The sequence below is a fragment of the Neovison vison genome, chromosome 12, assembly GCF_020171115.1.
Source record: "Neovison vison isolate M4711 chromosome 12, ASM_NN_V1, whole genome shotgun sequence".
Classification (NCBI taxonomy): domain Eukaryota; kingdom Metazoa; phylum Chordata; class Mammalia; order Carnivora; family Mustelidae; genus Neogale; species Neogale vison.
This window is the reverse complement of record NC_058102.1, coordinates 47594484-47618389: the sequence shown is the minus strand read 5'-3', so window position 1 is coordinate 47618389 and position 23906 is coordinate 47594484. Positions and strand designations below refer to the sequence as shown.

At 35.5% G+C, this 23906-nt stretch overlaps 1 protein-coding gene across 6 annotated transcripts in view; it reads left to right on the top strand.

The window, feature by feature from the left end:
• The window catches only part of LOC122892615 (RAB3A interacting protein), a 45647-nt gene that overhangs the window by 18269 nt on the left and 3472 nt on the right, over nucleotides 1-23906 (top strand). For all 6 annotated transcript variants that reach the window (XM_044229327.1, XM_044229332.1, XM_044229330.1 and 3 more), the window contains 5 exons: nucleotides 8911-9006; nucleotides 15216-15293; nucleotides 16150-16353; nucleotides 19335-19463; nucleotides 20723-20835. In XM_044229327.1, coding sequence (XP_044085262.1) covers nucleotides 8911-9006; nucleotides 15216-15293; nucleotides 16150-16353; nucleotides 19335-19463; nucleotides 20723-20835 — 620 coding nt within the window. The remainder of the gene's footprint in view (nucleotides 1-8910; nucleotides 9007-15215; nucleotides 15294-16149; nucleotides 16354-19334; nucleotides 19464-20722; nucleotides 20836-23906) is intronic.

Here is a 23906-nt window from a genome sequence, read left to right as displayed (position 1 = left end):
ATCAAAAAGAAAAATCAGTAGTCTTTTATGTTTTTCCAAAGGAAGGGTGTGGGATGAGATGTGATTGTAATCAGCTTCTGCCATCTGGATCTGACTCTGTTCTTTTAATATACAGTATTAAGTGAAATCATAGTTTATGTAGAGGTAAACTATCGAGCATATATACCCATCATTGAGAATAAATCAGTGGTTCCTTATTGATCAGAACAAATTACTAATTTCTTAGGTCAAGTTGGGATTTTCTTTTGAAATCTTTAATGTGCTATATTTAGAGGTCCTGTTGAGGTAATTGAAATAATAATGATATGTGAACACATACATATGGTGAATTATGAAGGGTATAGTATAGTATTAATACTTAGAGTTCAAGGCTTGAAAATACCTCTTGAAGATGGAATATTTCTTGAATTTTAGCAACTTATGAATTAAAATTGTATCTATAGCCATTCTCTCTATTCTGATTATTCTTATAAGAAAGACCAGACAGTTACCATCTTTCTATTCTTGTACCCTTAATCTATTTTTTTCTTCATATATAAAGTGAGTTTCTTTTTTAAATCCTTTCCAGTAATCTCTGCCTTTTAATTGGTATATTTAAAACATTTACATTTAATGTGATATTGATATAGTTTGGTTTAAATCTGCCATTGTACTGTTTTGTTTTCTGTTTGTTCCGTCCATTCCTTTTTCTTCCTTTTCCTTCTTTTATGCCTTCTTTTGGATTAATTCCACACTTTTTTGGTGATCTCATCTTATCTCCTTTGGCTTATTAGCAATATATCTTTGCTGTGCTTAATAGTATGCCTATTTAACTTATTCGTGTCTACCTTCTGATGATGTTATACTACCTTACATGTAAGAACCTTACAAAAGTGTACTGTTTGTAGCCTTTGTGCTGTAGTCATAGTCTGTTTCACGTGTTCATATGCTTAAACTGTGCAGTGCAGTTACTATTTTTTGCATTGAAAAAGAGATTTAGATGATTAGAAAAGAATCTTTATATTTACTGGTATTGCTGCCATTTCCATTGCTCTTCATTTCTTCATGTAAATCCTGGTTTCCATCTGATAATCATTTTTCTTCTACTGGGAAGACGTCTTTTAGCATTTTTGTTGTGTATGTTTGCTGGTGATAAATTACTTTTAGTTGTTATGTATCTGAAAAGGTATCATTTTCCCATCTTTGTTTTTGAAAGATATTTTCACATAGTCAAGAATTTTAGGTTGATAGTTTTTCCGTGTAGTACTTTAAAGATGTTGCTCCAGTGTCTTCTAGCTTGCACTGTTTCTCACAAGTAGAGAGGCATTATCCTTTGTTCCTCTGCATGTGATGTAAGATTCCTTCCTAGCACTGGCTGTAAGCACTTTGATTATGGTGTAGCTTGGTGTAGTTTTCTTCATGTTTCTTGTGCTTGAGGTTTGTTGAGCTTCTTGAATCAGTAGTTTGTTAATTTTCATCAAATTTGGGAAGTTTGGGCTATTATTTCATAAAAAAAACTTTTTTACATACCTGCCCTATCTCTGCTCTCCTGCCAGGCTCCTATTACATATTCAGTAGACGGCTTCAAATTGTCCCACAGCTCACTGATGCTCTATTCATTTATGTTTTAATCTTTTTTTTCATGTTTGTGTTTCATTGTGCATAGTTTCTGTTGCTCTCTCTTTCTTCAGTGTCACTCCTCCTTTCTTCAGCAGATTTAATCTGTAAATCCTATAAAGGGTATTTTTATCTCAGACATTGTGGTTTTCATCTCTGAAAGTTTGAGTTGGGTCTTTTTAATATTTTTTGCTCTGTTTAATAAGTCCAGTCTTTCCTCCAGCTTCTCAAACATATGAAATACAGTTTAATAACTGTTTTAATTCTTGTCTAATAGTGCTTTCTTATTTTTGGGTGATAAGCTTGGCCAAATTGTAGGACTCACCTAATTTGTTTCATATATTTGGAGGATCACTGTCTGCTGCTGGGTGCCTGGTGTCTTAAAAATTGTTTTATATATTTTTTCCAGTTTTTTAGTTATATCAGGTAGGGTTGTGAATGTGATCCTTGTTACTCTTTTTTTTTTTTTTTTTAAGATTTTATTTATTTATTTGTCACAGAGAGAGAGAGCATACAAGCAGGCAGAGTGGCAGGCAGAGGCGAAGAGAGAAGCAGGCTCCCTGCTGAGCAAGGAGCCAATGCAGGACTCGATCCCAGGCCCTGGGATCATGATCTGGGCTGAAGGCAGTGGCTTAACTAACTGAGCCACCCAGGCGTCCCCTTGTTACTCTATCTTGATTGGGAGTCAAAGTTCTATTTCTGTTTGTATTGTTTATTCTGCGCCATCCTACTAACCCTAACCCCAAAACATACACTTGACACACATGGTCCAATAATTTTGAACTTCATGAGGATAAAGATTGTACGTATTTTTTGCTCATGATTGTATTTTGAACACATAATGGGTTCTCAGTATATTTTGTTGATTAAATGAATCTATACATATGTATACAGTTACATTATTATAGAATAGACACACATATTAGTTAGGGACATGCTAGGTGCTAGTAAGCAACCCCTAAATTTTAGTGACTTTATCTAAAAGAAGTTAATTTTTATTTCTTGAGCATTCTGCAGCAGAGGCACATAGTTGATATGCAGTTTTTTATGAAATAATTCAGGGATCTGTGTTTCTTCTACCTTGGATCTTTGTAATCTTTTTGAATTTTACTGTTATCTGTATCTAACCAATGAAGTGAAGGGAAGAGAAAGTTTGGAGAAAGGCACACTATTCTAAAAAGCCTTGTCTTTGAAGTGACACATAACTTCTGCTCATATTCCACTGGTGCAAACCAGTTTTCTGCTGCTGCTTAGGTGTGTGGTGGGCTGGGAAGTGTAGTCCCTGGCTGGGCAGTGACTCCCAGCAACAAGTCCATACTGTGGATAGGGGGAATACCCATATGATCACTGATTTTGAGATGCAGGGATGCCAGAGATGATGTATTCTTCACTTATTTGCCCTTCCACAGGACACTACTGAAGACCAGTGTTGTTGGATTTCTGAGGTAGAAATTGGGCTTCAGTTTACCTTTATTTAAATGTTGCTTCCTGGACTCTACCCCAGATTCTGCTGAAATAAAAATTATTGTATTGAGGCTTAAGGATATGCATTTTTAATAAACTCATTTGTTGATTCTTGTATTTGCTATTTGTGATCCTACTGGTATAATGTGTTACTTCCAATTTTTAATTATTTTTCCTTAAAACAGAATGAAATAACTTGGAAAATAAAAATCAGTGGAATAGCTTGCGGCCAAATAAAGCCACCCAGAAATGCATACCTGTGTCAAATTCATATTCAGCATAGTCCTACTAATTGTGGCCATGGTTCTTTGTCATAGTACTGACAGCATTGTACAAGACCCTGTAGGGGACAAAAATAAATCAGATTTGACCCTGTCTTTAGATGTTTATTAGTTGGGAAGAAATGACATGTATTACATGGTCATGCTTCACTGAATCTGAATTGTACATTTTTTCCCCATACTAACCATCGTGACTCTCGTCATTGCCTACTTGTGTATGACTTGGTTATAGTTTTTCATATTGTAATTAATTCAGTTGAATTGTGTGATTTGGGTTCTGTATTTGTTGGTCTTCATTACTGGCTTAAATATCTTGAAAATGACTCATTATGATAGGACATTGAAACAGAAAGGTATATAAAAAAAATCAGCTTAAAGAGTTCTTATTATAAGTATAAAATGAACTTTTTTTTTTAAGATTTTATCCATTTTTCGACAGAGAGAGATCACAAGTAGGCAGAGAGGCAGGCAGAGAGAGGAGGAAGTAGGCTCCCCGCCAAGGAGAGAGCCCGATGCAGGGCTCCCTGAGCTGAAGGCAGAGGCTTTAACGCTCTGAGCCACCCAGGGGCCCCTAAAATGAACATTTTAAGTGAAAAAAAGTCAAATCGTTTCATTGACAGCATTTTTTCTTTTGATATAAAAATGTTAATCTTAAGAACCATAGTCTTAAATTTGATGGAATATACTTGAACAGAGTCCTGAAGTTCTGTGTTTTGAATATCTCTCAAATTTCTTTTCTCCAGTACAACCACTCTAAATTTGTATCTTGCCTAAAATATAGCAGTAATCAGTGAACCGTTTTTCTTGTCTCTAGTCTTTTTTTTTTTTTTTTTAAATCTCAGCTACCTCACCACACTTCCAAATGACAATTTTGAATTGCACATCTGATTACTATCCTGTTTAAAATCCTTCAGTGACTTCACATGGCCTTTGAGATAATCTCCCCTTGTCTTTAAAGGACATCCTGATTTCTAAGCCAGTGCTTTTTAGGATGGGCCATAAACCTACTTTTCTGGTATTATCTTTTTTGTGGTGTTCATCCCTTCTTGTCTTTAACTACTACAAAACATACTAGCTTTAGCGTATGGATGAAGGGAGAAAACTCTGAAAAGGGAAATTGAGCTCATGTTGTAGAGGGCTTTTAGTATTTAAGGTGAGGTTTATACCACTTTGGTAGAGGAGCTATTCAAGAATTTTGCCTTCCTGAGTGACATATGTATTGCTCTGATTGCAAATTTCTCAAGGAGCAGTATCTTGGTTTCGTAGCTTGAGAATTACCATAGTGACCATGGAGTAGGAGATGTTGAATGCATTGACTTATATTTCATATGTAATTATAAAATAGTGAAGTTTTAGTGTTTGAAAGAACCTGGCATTAAATTTATGCAGTTATAGATTTATAAATTAACTCAGGGAGAACTGGCATCTTTATGATATCTTTCTACTCAAGAACATGGTATGTCCTCTGTCTCTTTGTTTAGGACTACCTGTGTTTTTGCATTTGCCAGTATTTTAAAGTTTTCATTTTGCATTGTAGTCTTCAGCATTATGAAGTTTTTTTGTTTTTAGTGATTTTTGCCCTGTATTCTGTGTAGTCTGATATGATTCAGATTCTCATTTTTATTTGTATTACATTTTTTAGTATACTTCTGCCCATTCTTTTATTTTTAATCTATCTGAATCACTTTGTTTTAGGTATGTCTCTAGTCTAAAGCGTAGAGATGGATTTTGCTTTTTTAAGCCAATCTGAAAACCATTTTCTTTTTAATTAGATGAGTTGCATCTGTGCACATTTATTGATAAGCATGCTACATTTGGGCTTGTTTCTGTCATACAACTTTCAAATGTCTGCTGTGTGTGTACAACCTTTTCCTATGTTGCTCTGTTTTCTTTGTGTCCTCCTCCTTTTTGGTATTTTGGAAGGTTTGATTTCCATTCTAGTTGTTATCTTCCTTTAATCAAAGATATATATACTATATTGTAATTATATATATATCTTAGCCTTTCTTTAGATATCGCCGTTGTCTCCTGCCATAAGCAATACTAAACTTACCTGGTTACTGTTTTTCTCATATCATTTGGTTTTAGTCAGACTGTTATTTCTGTGTTAATCTCGATGCTCTTAGATATATTTAGTTTATACTAGTTGAGTTGTGTGCCTCAAGTTATAGTCCTTTACTTCCCATTAGTATTTAAGAAATTTGTGAATTAAATTTCATCTTTCTCTTATATTTTGTGTGTATTATTTTTATTTTCCTAAAGCTTACAACATTTGAATAATTGTTTTGTCAGCTTTATCCCTATTAAAAAAAATAGACTTTATTTTTTAGAGCAGTTTTAAGTTTGTAGTTAAATTGAGAGGGTGGCACAGAGTTTTCATTCACTCTGTCCCTGCACTAGCATAGCCTCTCAACACTATGAATGATACATTTGTTATAATTCATGACCCCTAGATTGGCATATCATTATCCCAGAGTTCAGAGTTTATATTAAGGTTCCCTTTGTTGTATGTTCTACTGATTTTGACAAGTCTATAATGACATGTGTCAACCATTGTAGCTTTATCCAGAATAGTTTCACTGCCCTAAAAACCCTTTATTCTCTATTTATTGCTCCCCACTCACTAAATGCTAACATCCACTGACCTCTTTTTATGGTTTCCATGCTTTTACCTTCTCCAGAATGTCATATAGTTGGAATCCTACAGGATGTAACCTTTTCAGATTGGATTCTTTTATTTAATAATATGCATTTATTTTCCCCCATGTCTTTTCATGACTTGTTAGCTTATTTCCTTTTAATGCAGAGTAATACTCCATCCTCTGGATGTACCAGAGTTTATTCATTCACCTGCTAATGGACATTTTGGTTATTTCCAAGTTTTGGCAGTTATGAATGTATAAATATCTGTGTTCAGGTTTTTGTGTAGGCATAAGTTTTGAGCACCTTTGGGTAAATAGTAAGGAGTGTGATTGTTGAATCATATGGTAAGAGTATGTTTAGTTTGATTAAAAATGGCCAGACTGTCTTTTATTTTTTTATTTAAGATTTTATTTATTTATTTGACAGAGAGAGAGAGATCACAAGTAGGCAGAGGCAGGCAGAGAGAGAGGGAAGCAGGCTCCCCACTGAGCAGAGAGCCCGACGTGGGGCTCGATCCCAGGACCCTGAGATCATGACCCGAGCCGAAGGCAGTGGCTTATCCCACTGAGCCACCCAGGCGCCCCAGACTGTCTTTTAAAAGGGGAATTGAGAGTTCCTATTGCTTCCCATTCTTGTCAGCATTTAGTGTTGTCAGTGTTCTGGATTTTGGTCATTCAAATCGGTGTATACCATTGTTTTAATTTGCATTTCCCTGATAACATATAATATGAAATATTTTTTCACTGCGTATTTCTTCTCTGTATCTTTTTTGTTGAAATGTCTGTTCAGATCTTTTGCCCATCTTTCAGTCAGGTTGGTTGTTTTCTTACTGTTGCGTTTTAAGAATTTGTATATTTCTTATAACAGTCCTTTATCAGATATTCTTTTGCAAATATTTTCTCCAGTCCGTGCCTTGTCTTTTCTGTCCCTTGATGTGCCCATCTTTTAGTGGTAGTTCTACAGTGAAATATATTTGTTTCTCACCCCCAGTCTTTAGTGTTAAAGCTTCTCCAGCTTCTTCTGGATTATGTGAATCTTTGTTCTTTACTCGATCCCTGAATCATGCTTATATGAGAGATATTCTCTAAAGTTGTATAAGTTTATAATTCTTTGTCTCTGGTCTTATACTTGAAGGAGTTTGGCTACATATCAAATCCTCATTTCACATTTTTTCCTTGAGTATCTTCAAAATGTTATTCTGTTGTTTTCTAGCATAAAATGCTATTGACATTTAATACCAATCTGATTGTCTTTACCTAATAAAGGTGACCTGGCTTTACCTCTAACTTTTTTTATTATGGTAGCTTCACATATTTGTGTTTGTTTTCCATATTTAAATGGGTTGGATTTCCCTGGACTATTAGGAGGAGGCTCCTGTGAAGGAGTAAGATAGACAAGAAGCTTTCTCAGTTTTATGTTTAAGAGCTTTCCCTTCCATTGTTATTGTCTTATCTTTGTAGCCTCTTCTGTCTCTCTGGGGTAAACCTCATTCAAGAAGGTTTTCTCTTCTAGCCCTGTTTCTCTACAAACTTTACAGATATAACATTATGTCTAGAGATGATATTTCTAGAAACAGAAGAAAAATACTTTTATACTACCTTCTGTGATCTGTTTGCTTTGGAACCTTGCCAACCTCTTTCTCCTTTATTTTGTCTGAGCCTTTTCTCTGTCAGTCTCCATTATTCCTGTCTTGCAGTTTGGTTTCAGATACCGTGAGTTTTTCCTTTGGGGTGGGCCGTGTCCTAGAAGGTTCTCTTTGCTGGATGCTTTGCAGTTCCCTGAGAGTTGAGGGCTTTACAGTACTGTTTGCTGCTTTAGGACTGCAAATAGGGTTTCGTACTCCACCTGCAGCTTGGAGCTTGTGGAAACCTTTTCCTTTTTCTCCATTTGTTCTCATATTTGTTCTCCCAGTTTCCATTAGGGTCAAGTCCTCTTTTTTGGGGTATATGTAATAATTTTTGGATCCTGAGGCTTCACAGGATACCTCTATAATCCCTTCTACTTCCTGCTGTCCCCTCCACATGGTTGCTGACTCTGCCATGTTGGCAGTATAGCCACGTTCTCTCACAGTCTAAGATTTGTGGGGACTCCCTTACCTAGTGTTGTTGAAGATGTGGTTGGTCATTGGGTACTTCTGATATTTTGGTTGATATATTTGGTTTTCAGGAGTTGTCTGAATTCAAAAACTATGCTGCTACCACAATTGCAATATAACTAACCCATTATTTTATTAATGCAATTGTGATCAATATATAGGAAGTTTGGATTTTTTTTATCCCTAAATTTGGAAGATTAATTTAGGGCAACATATAAAATTGCATGTTATTTACATCTTAAAAGATTTTTTTAAAGCATCTACTTGATACCTTTGAGAAGTCCTAGAAATGAGGGTGTGATCTTGTCGTTTTCATTCTTCTTAGTTTTAAGTGCAAATATGTATCATTTACCTCTGGTTGCAATACTAAATGGGTATAGTCTCCTAATGGAAATTTTAATTGCCATATGGTACTTAAAGTTATCGTAAGTGAACAAATTTTAAAGTAAATATGAAAAAAACCCACTCAATTTTTATTGAAATGGATAAATGGAATTAAATTTTTTTCTGGATGGAAATAAATATGTTCAGAAAAAAGGGAAAAAAGAATGAAGTCATTTAATTGTTTATTTTCACATGTAATATGTAATCATAATCTTTGGATGTCTCATGAAAGAAACATGAAAATTTAATATGTGAGTTAGAATTATTTATAATTTTAGATTTGCCTGATTGTCTTCCACATAGCAAGTGCTAAATAAACATTTTCAGTGTGAACATTGTAGGAGGGGACTATTAACATATTGTAATTTTATTAGTAAAGATTATATAGTCTGCTGAAGCTAACTTCAAACTATGGAAATTCAACATAAAATGATCGATTTCTCATAGGAACTGAAGTTAAAAGATGAAGAGTGTGAGAGGCTTTCTAAAGTACGAGATCAACTTGGACAGGAATTGGAGGAACTCACAGCTAGTCTGTTTGAGGTTGGTCTATTTATGTCTTGGCCAAGAGCAACATCTTGATTTTTATATATTGATAGAATTGTTTCTTGAGGGCGTCTTGGAAAAGATATGCTTAGCTTCACACATAATTTATAAATCATCTAAGAAAAATTTAATCTTCAAGAAATGTAGAGTCTACAACTTAAAATGATGGGAAAATGAAAAGATTCTGTGGGCTACCAGTATCAGGTTGTTTAAAAAATGTCTATGTAGAAAGAAAGGAGGTAAATTTTAATTTTGTTTTTATCAGGTATTTAGGGGTTGCTTTAGGGTAATCTTATAATATGACTTACAACCAAGATACGAAGCCTTGAGGTAGCTCTCTGATAGATGATGGTTTGAGGATTGTTAGAAGGCCCACCTGTTTATCTCCAGGCTGCCAACAGGACCACAATTTCTGCTCAACTCAAGTGTGTTTGTCAAATGGGGTGCCATTGACATTGTCATTTTCCATTTTTAATGTATTAATCAAGGTTCTCCAGAGAAATAAAACCAGTAAGATGTGTATATATACACATACTGTATATAAAAAGAGATTGATAATAAGGAATGAGCATAGGTGATTATAGAGGCTGGCTATTCCCAAGATCTGCGGGGTGAGTCAGCAGGCTGGAGACCCAGGAGAGCTGAAGCTGTAGTTGTGGTCCAAGTCCATAGGCCCGAGAACTGGAGAACCGATGATGCAGTTCTAGTTCCAAGGCTTACAGGCTTGGGACCCAGTAAGAGCTGATGTTTCACTTGGAGTTTGAAGGCAGAAAAATTCGCTAGTACTCCAGGGGCTCAGCCTTTTTGTTCTGTTTAAGTTGTCAGCTGATTGCATGAGGCCCAGCCACATTATGGAGAGAGAACAATCTGCCTTAGTTAACCTACCAATTCAAATGTTACTCTCATCCAGAAACACCTTCATAGAAATACCCAGAATAATGTTTGAAATACCTGGCATCCAGTGGCCTTGTCAGGTTGACACATAATATTAACCATCATACTTGGCTTTGGCCCCAAAATGCTAGTCATTCTGCTTGATCATTTTGGCAACTTTTGCAAGTTGTAAACTTGGATGGGGAGAGGACAGTACTTAATTTGATTAAGAACCACTGTTCTAGAATGACCCTTTTGGGTTAAGACCTTGAGCGTTTAAAAGTGCCTTATTCAGGGGTGCCTGGCTGGCTTAGTTGGTTGAGCATGCGACTCTTGACCTTGGGTTCATGAACTTGAGCCCCATGCTGGGTAAAGAGCTTACTTGAAAAGAAAACCAAAACCAAAAATGGTTCCTTATTCAAAAAGGTTGGTATGTTACTGGAATGACTAATGCGTTATCCTTGTTAATAATTTCTTTTTTGGGTGCCTGCTGGCTCATTCAGTAAAGCATGTTACTCTTGATCTGAGGGTTGTATAAGTTGAGCCCCTTGTTGAGTGTAGAGATTACTTAAATAAAAATCTTAAAAAGATAATAGTACTAATTTTTTTTCCCTCTAAAAATTTGTTTTTAAAATTTCGAGTGTAGTAACAAATTTTAGAAAAATTTAAAAATTTTCCCCCTTGTATTATTTTTATTTATACAACATCTATTTCAGTTTTAGAAGTATGCATAATTTCTTACATAATTTTAATCCTAATATATTTTGTATTTTTTTCCTCAAATAACATGTTTTCATATTAACTTACATGGTCATTATCATGAGAGTCATAACCCACCAATTGCATATTCCACCATTTCTATCATTATAAGTAACGTTGTAAACAAGTTACGTGTGGGTTTCTTCAGATGTGGATTTTCCATGCTCCCTCTGCTCCATGCCCCTTTGCCCTGTGTTCTGTCTTTTTTGGGGGTAATTTTTTTTCATGAACTGATTTATTATTATTTTTTGTTAACTAGTCATCAAAGACTAGAGGATAAGAGCTATATGACTTACTAATTTTTGTTTGTAGAAGTAGTAGAAACCTTAGACTTTTTCTTCCAGTGTTGTCTGGCCAGAAGAGAATTTTGTAATGATATATGGGTACTAGAAGAAAGCAAATATACTAAACTTCTCACCTGCCCACCAATAATTTTAGCCTTGCTTCCATTCCTCTTTTCTGCACTTGCACGTATATTCTGTTAGATGAAGTTGGAAGAAAAGAAATTAGAGGAAACTTCTCCCTCTCCATAGCAGAATGTGAAGGATCAGAACAGGACGCAGTTTTTGCAATAAGTTAAAATGTATATCTTAAAAAAAAAGTTTTGAAACTCCTGATCTTTCTCTGACCTGACAATGGCTAATAGCCTTGACACCGTGTATACTTTCTGAGAAAGAAGTTTTACTGACAAAAGATGATTTCAGTAAGAAGGAAATTGTATTCAGACCAGTTATTTATGAATTTTCTAAAAAGTTGCTAGAAGTTTTTCTGTGGTCTGTTGTGTATTCATGATCTCAGTTTACCATTGTCTTATGAAAAGACTTTTTGCTTGTATTTTAGGTAATATGTATATATAGTTTTTTAAGAATTAAAGATAATGTTGAATAAACAATATGCACAGCTTTGATAAACTTAACTTGTAAATTCAAAATAGGAATTTGTTGTGTATGAATAATCTTGAATATCATTAACTTTGTAGCAAAGTTGGGTCTTAAAATATCAAATACAAGAACTATAAAATTTTATGTATGTTTGTATGTATATATATTCCCACCTAGTATCTCAGATTTTGAGATAATATAAAAATGAAGTAGGAAGAATGCTTTACAAAGTAGTTGTAAAAGAATGTGAAAGAATGCTCTACAAAGTAGTTTCATTTGACATGGGAAAAAAAAGATAGGTAGCCTTAAGATTTTTTTCTTTTACATTTTGTCAGCCAGTTTTAGTAAATGTCTATGATATGCCAAGTTTTCTCTTCATAATGCTATGAGACATATAGAGCAAATTGCTCATTTTATCTGTGAAGACAGTGAGGCATAAAAGGTTAAGGAGCAATGTTGGGATTCAAATTCATAACCCTGACTCTTGTTTTAAGTACTGTGAAATCATAAGTGGTACTTTGTCTCGGGCCACAGAGAAGCAGTCCTCATTGAGGCCTTTCCTTTATTTCACATTCACAAGGAAAATCTTGTGACACTAACTCTGGAATGTAAGGTAAATGCATATGCCTTTTTACTATGAAACTGCTAATATCACTTTACAAGCCATCAGTATTTCTTTCTTAGACCAAGAGATGCCAAACTTCTGTTGAGATCATGTACCTCCATCTGTAAAAGAAAAATTTAAGCATGTACCTTTATTATGATGAAAATAAGTAATATTTATTGAGGGTTACCTATGTGGTAGTTGCTGTTTTAGAGCATATATACTTACAAGTTACATATATATACACTAATATAATGTGTTATATAATTATAAAATAAAAGTTTTAAAAAACAAGTCAATAGTAAATACTAAGTTTTTTATATAGTACAAAAATATTTTAGTCTCGCTAAAATATATTGTGTATATGTGTATATTCAGTGAGTGGAGTATGATTGAATATGTTACCACCTTGTTTTTGAAAATCTTGTTTTAACAATTTATGATTCAGATGAAGTTCTGGTCTAAATTCCTTTTTTTAAATTAGATGCAATGCAGCTGATAACTCACAAACATATAGATCCAAATGGAAGAAGTACATCTTTTCCTGTATGAAACCATTATACTGAATTTTCATTTCCATTGCTGGTTATGTGAAGGTTTCTCCAGAATATTCTCTAGTGAATTGTCTTCTCTCATACCAACAAATTGTCTTTGCAAATTAATCAGAAGATGTTGAGTTTAAACATTATTTTAAAGAAAGAAAGAAGAAAAACAACTTCATTTGAATCCCTGCTAACCAGATAGGAAGAAAATTCCGTTTTCAAAGTCTGTAAGTCGTATAGATGTGAATGCTTGTATCAGAGGTCTGCACACTACATACAGCCTACAAGGCAGAACTAGCCTATGCCTATGTTTGTGCAGCCTTCTGAGCTAACTGGTTTTTACATTAAGTAAGTGGTTAGGGCCAAAAAAACCCAAGAGAACTTTGTGATGTGAAAACTGGGATTCAGATTTCAGTGCTGATGAATGTTTATGGATATGGCTGCCTCCACTGCTGTTTGTTGTCTGTGGCTGCTTTCACCCTGCAGCAGACAAGGTCTGGCTTCTTGAGCCCAAGATGCTTACTGTCTGACCCTTCCCAGAAGAAGTTTACGGACTCTGGGTATACTTGGATCATTTTCACCTTTAGAATTACAGAGTGATAGACAATTTTCACTTTTTTGGAATCTACTATTTGATGTCTTTTGTCAGTTTGCCAAGTCCGGTGTGTTATCTTTTCAGTTACTGCTTCTGCCTCATTTCTAGTGCTCTCTTCTCTCCTCTTGCGACTCAGTTACATGTAGCTTACACCTCTTCACTGTGTCCCTCGTACCTCTGGGGGAAAAGTCGCCCCAAATTCCAACTCTCTTCTCTGGGTTTACATCTTCTCCTGAGTCTTGGTCCCCTAGTTCTTCACCATTTTGTTAGCTCTCTAATACCGTCAGACACATTAAAAAAAAAAAAAAGTCCAACTTCTGTAATTAATTGTCCATGGGAGGTTTGGTCCAAGTTGCACAGTCCTCTATTAAGGAAAGCAGAGTGCATTTCCAAACATTTAAACAGATAATCTCTCCTTAGCATGAGTTGCTTTTGCATTTATAGTTAAAATGTCACTTATCCTGAGGGGGTCAGATTAGATATGTTTATTATTTTGAAAATATCTGCCAAATAGTGATCTGTTGACAGCCACTTGTCATCACAGAAAAATTAAGCAAATCTGAAACATATGTTATTTTAAGAATAAAACCACTTTTACTTCATTAAATCGGCAGCTCTTAAGGACTTTGATAGAAGATAACCAGCATAATTGTGCATGGGAGATTTTCACAGTTAATCTCATCTCATTATAAAACATTGATAGTAATACTTCTCTTACTTAAGCTAATGTGATCTGTAAAGTCATGTTCATGGGCATATAAAGAATCCTCAATTCATTACTACTGTAAAAGCAAATGGGAATGCTGCTGTCAGACTCTGATGTGGAGAATGTTCACTCTTCCACTGAATAGTTGACAAACATTACTATGTGCCATTATCAAACATATATTAAATGTCTTTGAAGCTGATTTCTTTCCTTCCTTCCAACCAACTTCCTTCCTTCCTCCCTCCCTCCTTCCTTCTCTTCCCTCTCATAAACTGTCAGTTGAAGTTCTAACATACATGTTCTTAAATCCCAGGGGATTATCTCAAACACCCTGTATATGGTTCTAGTCCATCCTAAATCTTTAATGGGACTATTCCATACAACAGAGTATTTTTTTTCTTTAAATATAGGTAAGATCAGTGACTTTCTTCCTTAAAAGATTATAAGGTTTCATACTGCCCTTACTGTAAAACCCAGAATTCTTACTTGGATATTTTATTTGATTATTAGAATGTAAACTGAATGTAAGCTCCTTAAGAGACAGGGACCTTGTTTTTTCCCCCAATATACTATCAACACCTGGAATAGTACTTCACAAAGAGATGTCATGAGTAAATTTTGATGAATAAATATAAGAAAAAAAAGGAATTAAATACCTAGAGTTTCATATTTATGGTACTGAAACAAATAAGACCTTATTAATATCTAATCTGTGATTTGCCTTTTTAGATTGCTCTGCATAGAATTGTCACTTAATATAATTTTGTGACTGTTTTTATTGGAAGCTCTAAGGGTTCTCAGCTATTATTCCTATAAACTGCAACATTAGTGATGTGTTAATATTTTTACTTATCCCTTTTGTATGTCTTTGCTATGACTAATAATATTTATATATATATTGTGGCCAAATTACAGAAACCTAACTACAGAGAAGTTGGGTTTGACATGTAGGATGTTTATTTTCCTTCAACACATATGCAGTCTTTACACAAACATTAATCAGGGTGGTTGAACTCAACTTGGCTATGTCAGTGGTATTAGTACTAAAAGAAAGTACGTATTCCTAATTCCTACCAGTTTACCTACCAGATGACATTTGCTATTTCAAGAGTTGATATTGAGTATTTATTATCAGGTTTAAGTTTGGTAGTATATCTTTGCTACAGTCATAGACATTTGCTGAAAAATTTTTGAAAACAAAGGCTAGATACTTTGTTTCCAAAATTTGAGATCTTAACTTTTTCAGGAAGCTCATAAGATGGTGAGAGAAGCAAATGTCAAGCAGGCAACAGCAGAAAAACAGCTAAAGGAAGCACAAGGAAAAGTAAGTCTTTGCTACTTTAATAGTAAAAAAATAAAAAATCAGTGATTACTGTTTTAAAGATACTTAAACATTTGTTAGATTTTGTTCCTATTGTAAATTAGGGCCTTATTTTAGAAGATTTGGAAACTATAAGTAGAAAACAGCTACCACACAGATGCAATTAATAGTGAACAGTCAGTACTCATTTATATTAGAACCAAAGGATTTTAAGTCTTGTGAATCACATGTATTATCAAAAGGATCATAAATCACATTTTATTTATTTATTTATTTAAAATGCTTTATTTATTTGCCAGAGAGAGAGAGAGAGAACACATAAGCAGGCAGAGAGGCAGGCAGAGGCAGTGAGAGAAGCAGGCTTCCTGCCAAGCAAGGAGCCCAATGCGGGACTTGATCCCAGGACTCCGGGATCCTGACCTGAGCCAAAGGCAGCAGCTTAACCAACTGAGCCATCCAGGTGTCCCTTTAAATCACATTTTAAAGTCACTATTTTTCTTCATTAGCTGGAAAAAAAGCCACCAAACTCTTAATAGATTTTATTATTTTAAGAATGAACCACAGCTATTCATAAGCTATTTATATTTTGAACATTTTGAAAATTCACAGGAATTAAATATTAGACATTTTGATAATTTTAAAAATTTCATTTCGTGTTGTGAAATGCAAGCATGGCCAAATGCAAACCATATAGAAACATTAAACAACTTGGTTTCCCTTTCTTTTTATTACTCCACCACAAATATACATTAAATTTACATGTCCTCTTTGAAAAGAAAGTGTTTTGAGCAGATAGCTAGCATTTAGCTGCATCTGTCATAAGACATAGTGTATGGAACTATGTTGATTTCTTTTCAAGATCGATGTCCTTCAAGCTGAAGTAGCCGCATTGAAGACCCTTGTCTTGTCCAGTTCTCCAACATCACCTACGCAAGAGCCTCTGCCAGGTGGAAAGACACCTTTTAAAAGGGGGCATACAAGAAATAAAAGTACAAGCAGTGCTATGAGTGGCAGTCATCAGGACCTCAGTGTGATACAGCCAATTGTAAAAGACTGCAAAGAGGTAACTCGTCAAGGACTGTCCCCTCTGACTCTCTTGATACTTATTAATTCTCACCACTGAGCTGTCAGTTATGATTTTTGCCAGCAGAATTTTTAGTACAAAATATGCAGTATTAAGATGGGGGAGGCTTTATCTAGAGCTGGCTGCTTTCAGGGAATCTTCAGTTCCATTCTCTACTTGGCTGACCTTGGAGTTACCTGCTAGAAACTTGGTAAGTTTCTTAATCTTGATACTTAATTTAGGGAGCAAACTGTCATGTGTTGTATAAAGGACAGTGGGTGGCTTTAATGATCTGGCTAGTCAAAATTTGTTGGTAAGATGCTTTAGTAGAATATGAATATAAGAAATGTGTGAAAATAAGGTGATTTTCTTGAACAGCACATTGCTTTTACTTAAATTCTGGGGGGGTAGAGTTTTATATCAATAAGAGAGTCTTAGAGTTAATTCAGATAATTAAGCAACAAAAACCAGAACTAATGGTAGCCTTATCATTTTAAAATATGTTGTGAAGGTAACTGAGATACTGTGGAAATATTTTGAGCTGCTTTGAGTAAAAATTGTATAATTCTAAAATTTTTTTTAATTTTATCATTGCATACAATGAGAAAGCATTTTCAATGGGATTGATCATGGAGCAGCCCCTCCCTCTTTTTTCCTTGAAAAGCTATGTTTTACATTGTTTTATTCAGGTTCATCATTAATCTTTAAGCAGCTGTATCTGCTCATTTGGTTAAGTTTTTGCGTAGAAGCCAGGATTTTATTAAATTGAATAATCAAGGTCATTATGTACTTCAATTGAATTGCATTTTGGTTGCTTATTAATAAAAAAGGTGCTAGTGAGAGAGACATTCAATAGATGACCAAATCTGAATGTGATGGAATCTAAAATCCATGTTAAATATTTCAGAAACTTTTTAAAATCATAACTTTAATTTCTTTGAATTTAATTAGCATTTTTAATTGCTTGGTACAACTCAAATTTTGCTGTGGTTTCTCAGTGTGATTATAAAACTTGTTTTCTGTTACATACACTTACAAAGTGTAAATATTTTCTCATGGGACATTTTAAAGTTCTGTTTTTAATTTATGAGGTCTCATGAAATGTGAAGAAGCAGCAAACAACTTCAAAATGATAACTTTCTGTTTTCCAGATATATCTTGTATTCTAATGTTTTGTGAAAACTTGTCAAAAAGCTTTATTAGACAAAGGAAACACATAAAGTTGACCTGTATAAGCTTTAGAGAAAGGTAAAACAGTTGGAAAGAAAGTGAACCATGTCCATGTTTCTGGAGAAAATGTGACAGGTAGTCAGAAACAGTGTTTGCAGCATAGTTTCTGAAACTTAAAACACATGTCTGTGCAAGTACACACGCATGTATTATGCAGGGCTTTGCGATTGAGTCACTTAGACACAAATTTGAACTTTTACAGGTTCCTTGATCTGTAACCTTGGGCAAGTTATTTACCTCTCTAAGCCCTAGTTTTCTTATCTAAAAAAAAAAAATGAAGATCATAATGTCTGTCTTGCCCAGTTGTGAGGGTTGAGTGTCTGTGGGGTGCTTGCCATGGTTCCTGGCGCAAGACCAGATTGTAATAGTTTGTGACTGCCTTTGAGCTAGAATCTTTCCTTGGAGTACCACTCACCTGTTCGGGGGCTTATGTCCGTTAGAGGGTAAACTTTACAAAGAAAATGAATTTGGAAATTTAAGTATTATTTATATGCTGGGTGTTTTTTTTTTTTTCCCAATCTTCTTGACTTTAGTTTTGATTCAAAGAATTTATGGATTGGAATGAAAAGAATTCACACTGAAGGTGCCATTATATGCTTTAAAAGAAAGTGTAGGAAAGCTTGGATATACTCAGCCTTTTATTACAGTCATATAAATCACCTTCACGTGCCACTAAGCTGTCCTGAAGGCCATAGCAGCCATCAGTGTGTCATTTATGGTGTGCCCAGCTCTTCTGGATGAGAGTGCCTTAGGGCTGCAGGAGGATGAGGGGCACTGCCGTGTTGGGCAGCCAAAGGCAGGTGTGGCTTGTGTGTGACAGGTAGGATTGAGCTGAGTAGAGGGCATCTGGAGGGAAGAATACTTGGGGAAGACTTATTAAAGGGAGGAGGAAAGAGGGACAACTGGAAGAGTGAATAGGAAGATGGGTGCCAACCTGGGTTAGTGCTGATAATTGAGACAGTTGCAATGCCAAAATATATTTCTCTAAGTGTTATGTGTTGTTGTTGTTTTTAAAGATTTTATTTATTTATTTATTTGACAGACAGAGATCACTAGTAGGCAGAGAGGCAGGCAGAGAGAGAGGAGGAAGCAGGCTCCCTGCTGAGCAGAGAGCCCGATGTGAGGCTCCATCCCAGCACCCTGGGATTAAGGCAGAGTCTTAAGCCACTGAGCCACCCAGGCGCCCATAAGTGTTATGTTTTAAAGATAGTCTGTTTAGGAGATTACAGATGTGCTGCTTTTAGTCTTGCTGTTTATGGAGTAAACATTTTCAAATTATTTTGAAAATGCCCTCAGGTAAAGCGGAACAGTTAGTGTCATTTTTGACCCAAACTAGTTTCACAATTTAGTCTCCGTTTATTCATACACTGTTTAATTAACTTGGCTCCAGATGACTTTTTCAATATTTTCAGAAAAGACTTATCACTTGTTTTATATTCAGAGCAGTGTGCACATGTGTCTTAAGAGGAGCTCCAGCATTTCTGGGGGTGGGGCGGGAATCAAGGTAGCATCACTGGACACTGTTGTAGATCCATTGAAAAGAGCCAGTCAGTCATTTGGGGTTTGGATTTTTTTAAGAAGAAAGTTGGTACCATGTATTATAATGCATCAAGAATGGTTCAATTCATTATTTTAAATGAGTAAGATTCTTTCCTTGCTAATGTTTATGTTATGTTTGGGTTTTATAAAGTGATTTTATGTTTGTACCTTTAAAAAGATTATTTTGTGTTTTCTTCTGGTTTATTTGTTAGGCTGACTTATCTCTGTATAATGAATTCAGATCTTGGAAGGATGATCCCACAATGGATAGATCGTGTCCTTTCTTAGACAAAATTTATCAGGAAGATATCTTTCCATGTTTAACGTTCTCAAAAAGTGAGGTAATTTTCTTTTATTTTAATAGGAATGTGTTAGAGTAGTTCCTGTACCTTTTGTTAAATCATGTAAAAAATTTTCTCTTATGTGACTAAGTTATAATAACATGTCATGTTTTATCCTTTTCTGCATTCCAAACAAAGATCATGATCATTTCTTGGCATTCATTTACAGAACATCTTTGCTTACATGAGCAGAGGGTCATTCCCAGTGAAGTACGTGTTTTACCAGAGTAAAGCAGTAAATGTGCGTGGGGGTTGGGCTTAGTTCTTGATTCTCAGTCCAAGGTTCAGTGGAAAGGAAGTTCTGTACACTCCAAGGTGTTCATGTGATTTATCTGTACCTGACAAAAAAAATCACATTTAGCTTCTTCATCTTTAAAATGGAAGAAAAATGCCTTTCTTGCCTGTGTGTCAGGGTTGTTAAGAGGTTGAAATGAAGTGAAAAAGTACACACAAAAACTTTGAAAAAAAATACAAGATACTATACAAATGTAAGGTCATAATTTTAATTTGTTCTCACATGTGGAAGGATTGTCTATAAATATACTGTCAGTCACTGTTTAAGAAATGTAGTCCTAAGAGTCTTAAGTTAAGTCTTTAGAGGATTTAATTTTAACATTACTTGTAAGGAGAAGTTAAAATGGATAGTAAAACACTTTCGATGTACATGTTATTCATTTTGACTCTGTGTCTGTTTTTGGGTAATCCGTTCCGAATTACTAGTCTCGCCAGACTGAAGAAATTTGCCAGTTTCATCTGCTGTTGATCAGTTGCTACCATCTCCATCTGGGCATTCAATATTTGATAATCCTGCTAGTTCTTTTGTAGGTCACTCTGGTGCACATAAATACAAATTCAGCAAATATATAGCTGTAATTGTATGTATTGCTAGGTTATGAATGACTGGCAGTTTAAAAATATGTATAAATTTAGCAAAATAAAACATTAGGGTATTCATTTTGAAGTGGCATCATTAGTGGATGTTAATTGTGGTTAAGAGATAGATAGATTGGAATTAGTGCTCTCAGTTCTCTTCTAGATAACAGGAAAAGTTAGTTAGCTATAACTGCATTGCCTTTCATAACAATATTTGAGTTATAAAAGAATTCAAGACCATGTCATTTCATTCTTTTCTTTTGGCCTAAGACCAAACCAGTGGAGCCTGGGGAAAGAATAATTTTTAAAAATTCAGTTCACTGTAGAATACAATTTTAAACATTTTAATGCTGGCATAGCATCTGATACTTTCTGTTTTTTTGAAGTTGGCTTCAGCTGTTTTGGAGGCTGTGGAAAACAATACTCTAAGCATTGAACCGGTGGGATTGCAACCTGTTCGATTTGTGAAAGCTTCTGCAGTCGAATGTGGAGGACCAAAGTATGTTTTCAGAACCATGTCTTGTGGAAGACACTGAGTTTTTAAATTTTTATATGTTGTAATAAATTTAGTTTTTTAGTTTTAAATGTGATTAAATTTCTTGTTAGTTTTCTATTTAGTTTGTGCAGCCTAAAGACAAATCCTCAGATAGTATGAGACATGGCATTTCCAATTTAGCATCCAAAGAGGGCCCTTTTAATTACAAAAATATGTATTTTAGACCAGGTATTAAAGACATTTTTTAGACCATATGTTGTGACTAATTAGTTGATCATAAAATCAGCTTAGTGGGTCATAAACAGAGTTTTTGTTTGTTATACATATACATCCAGGTTTTGGTGTAAATGTATTTCTTCCTGTGGGTTGCCATTAAGAATAGTTTGGGAAGATAGTGAATTAGACCAGGTCTTATCAAGCATGCCAAAAAGATGCCAAAAAGACTTCGGTAATCCTCCTCTTTCATACTATCATATAAAGGATTCTCACTTTGGTAAATAACCAGTTCTGTCTTTCATACATGACAGATACTTGGCAATTACCAACCTTCAGAGGTAAGACTCCCACATTTCATAGTAGGGCAGGTTTTCACTCTCCAGTCCCGGATGAGGAAAGTCTGAAGCCAGTGGTTCCTAGGACCTCTGGCAAAGCTGTTTGCGAAGTGACTTGGAAAGATTTGGAGGAAGCTGCTTAATTGGTGGTTAAGAACTAGATCTATATAGGGGACCGGAAATCTGACAGAGCTGGAAAGCAGTAACTGACTCCTGTCTGGGTCACTGAGAAGGTAGAGAGAAAAGGGCCGCTTGAAATGAGCTAATAGGTCTGTGTGAAAGCCTGTGGGAGAAGTCACATGGTTCTTCCTGATTGCACAGTGTTCGTGTTCAGGTAGCTCTCTGTGGAGAGTACCTGGTCATGTGTTTGCTCTGTGAGCCAAACCTCCACCACACTCCCTGCATGCTGTGACTATAGAAGAACGGCCTCTGAATCATGGGGAAGGGATTTATATTCCTAAACTTTCCTCTTTCCACGAGCGCCTGAGTATTTTTATCCTGATCATCAGTGATAACAGTTTTTGTGCTTTTAAGGTCTATGTATATATCTTATTTTAAGTATGGTAGATACCAGTTTTTATTATAGAATTTTAAATTTCTTCTTGCATCATATGTACCACATACTGTACTTGTGCAACTAACACATGGTGACAAATGAAGATACTAGTTAAGGTTGATTTATGTAGTAGTTTAGTAAAATAACATAGATTGGGCTTAGGGAACAGATTACATAGTTTAGGGATATTGTGCTTGTAGGAATGGGGTTAGATGCCACAGTGTTTGTAGTGCATGTTGTGTTGAGAAGCTTCTGGAAGATACTCTTCCCTGAAATGTGAAGTTCGGCCTTGGCCAAGGCTCTTATGGACTAGGTGGTGAAGAAAATCATGACATAAATGGCTCACACTATAGGAACTTTGAGGAAGCCAAGACCTGTCCCATGGGTGGGGATCAGGGATGGGAGATTTGATCTAGGTTTTTGAAGCAGGAGTGGAATTTGGGTAAAGAAAAGTACATATGACTGAAGGCCTGGAAACAAGAAACTTTGTGTTCAGAAGATGGTGAATGTATGGGGGGAAGGATGTGACAAATCTCAAGAGAACTTTGGAGAGGAAAAGATTCAGGTGGGGATAGTAAAAGGAAAGGGGTTAAAAGATGGTCGACTAGAAGAATGGTGTGATATTTTGGAAGTTCGTAGGAGGGGCTCTGGTTTAGGGAAGAAGACAGCAGGTCTAGGTTTAGACATATTGACATCCCCAACTGAAAATCAAGATAAGGGTTTAAAATCTGGAGACTAGAGCTGCTTAGAGGTATTGAGGAAGTGGAGCATGTTAACAGAATGCTGGCTTTGGACGTCAGAAGACTTGACTTGAACCTTAGCTCATATAAAAGTGTGTTGGGTGTCACAGTTCAGAGACGGCTTTAGAAATGAGGTAAGAAATACTTTCATTATTTCAGAAGTTGATGCTTAAAACCACTTTAGCAAAGCCCTTTTAAAATTAGACAAAATACTAGACTAATAGGTGTGTGTTTCCAGAAGAGTAGTGTATATGTTGATTTCTATCAGTTAAATGCTTACTTTTCTTCTTGTGTAAATTATACTTTTGGAAGTTCCAAAGTCTTCAACACTTGTGCAGTTTTAAAATTTCTTGATCTTCTCTCCTTCCTAAGCTAGTAGTTAGTGTTTTAAGAATATCGTTACAGCTCATTAAAGGAATTTTCTAAGAAAGGAACAATGAGGCAAACTTTCTTTGGGAAAATACGGTAATCCTTTTGTGGTCAGAATGGCCACCTCCAAAATTATCCTATTTATAAAGTTTCTTTTCTTACTATTTTATTTATTTTAAAGACAGAATGAGAGAGCATGTGAGCAGGGGGAGGGAGAAAGAGGAGGAGAGAATCTCAAGGAGACTGTACACTAAGCACGGAGCCCGACATGGGGCTCAATCTCACAATCCTGGGATCGTGACCTGAGCTGAAACTGAGTCAATCAATTAACCAAGACAGCCGGGTGCCCCCAAAATGATCCTGTTTTAAATACACATTCTCCATTTGTTTTCTTAATATGGAGGCACATTTGTATCATATTTAAGTATAGCTGAAATTTAATGTTCATGTAACATTTTTCGTTACTATATAATTTATAATGTTATTTATTTTTAAAAGATTTTATTTATTTGACATAGAGCACAAGCAGGGGGAGCAGCAGGCAGAGGGAGAGGGAGAAGCAGACTCCACACTGAGCAAGGAGGCTGATGTGGGGCTCGATCCCAGCACCCTGGGATCGTGACTTGAGCAAAGGCAGACGCTTAACCGACTGAGGCACCCAGGTGCCCCTATAATGTTATTTAAAATGCTGTCCGCCACTTTATTTTAATTACAGCTGTACTTATTTTGCCTGGGTAGGGAGTGGTAGTTGTGATCAGCCATGGTCCTAGCTTAAGTGGGTAACACCTGGGCTGCTTCAAAGTCGGCCCTGATAGACAAACGAGCATCACTGTATTGACAGGTGGCTATCACTTAACC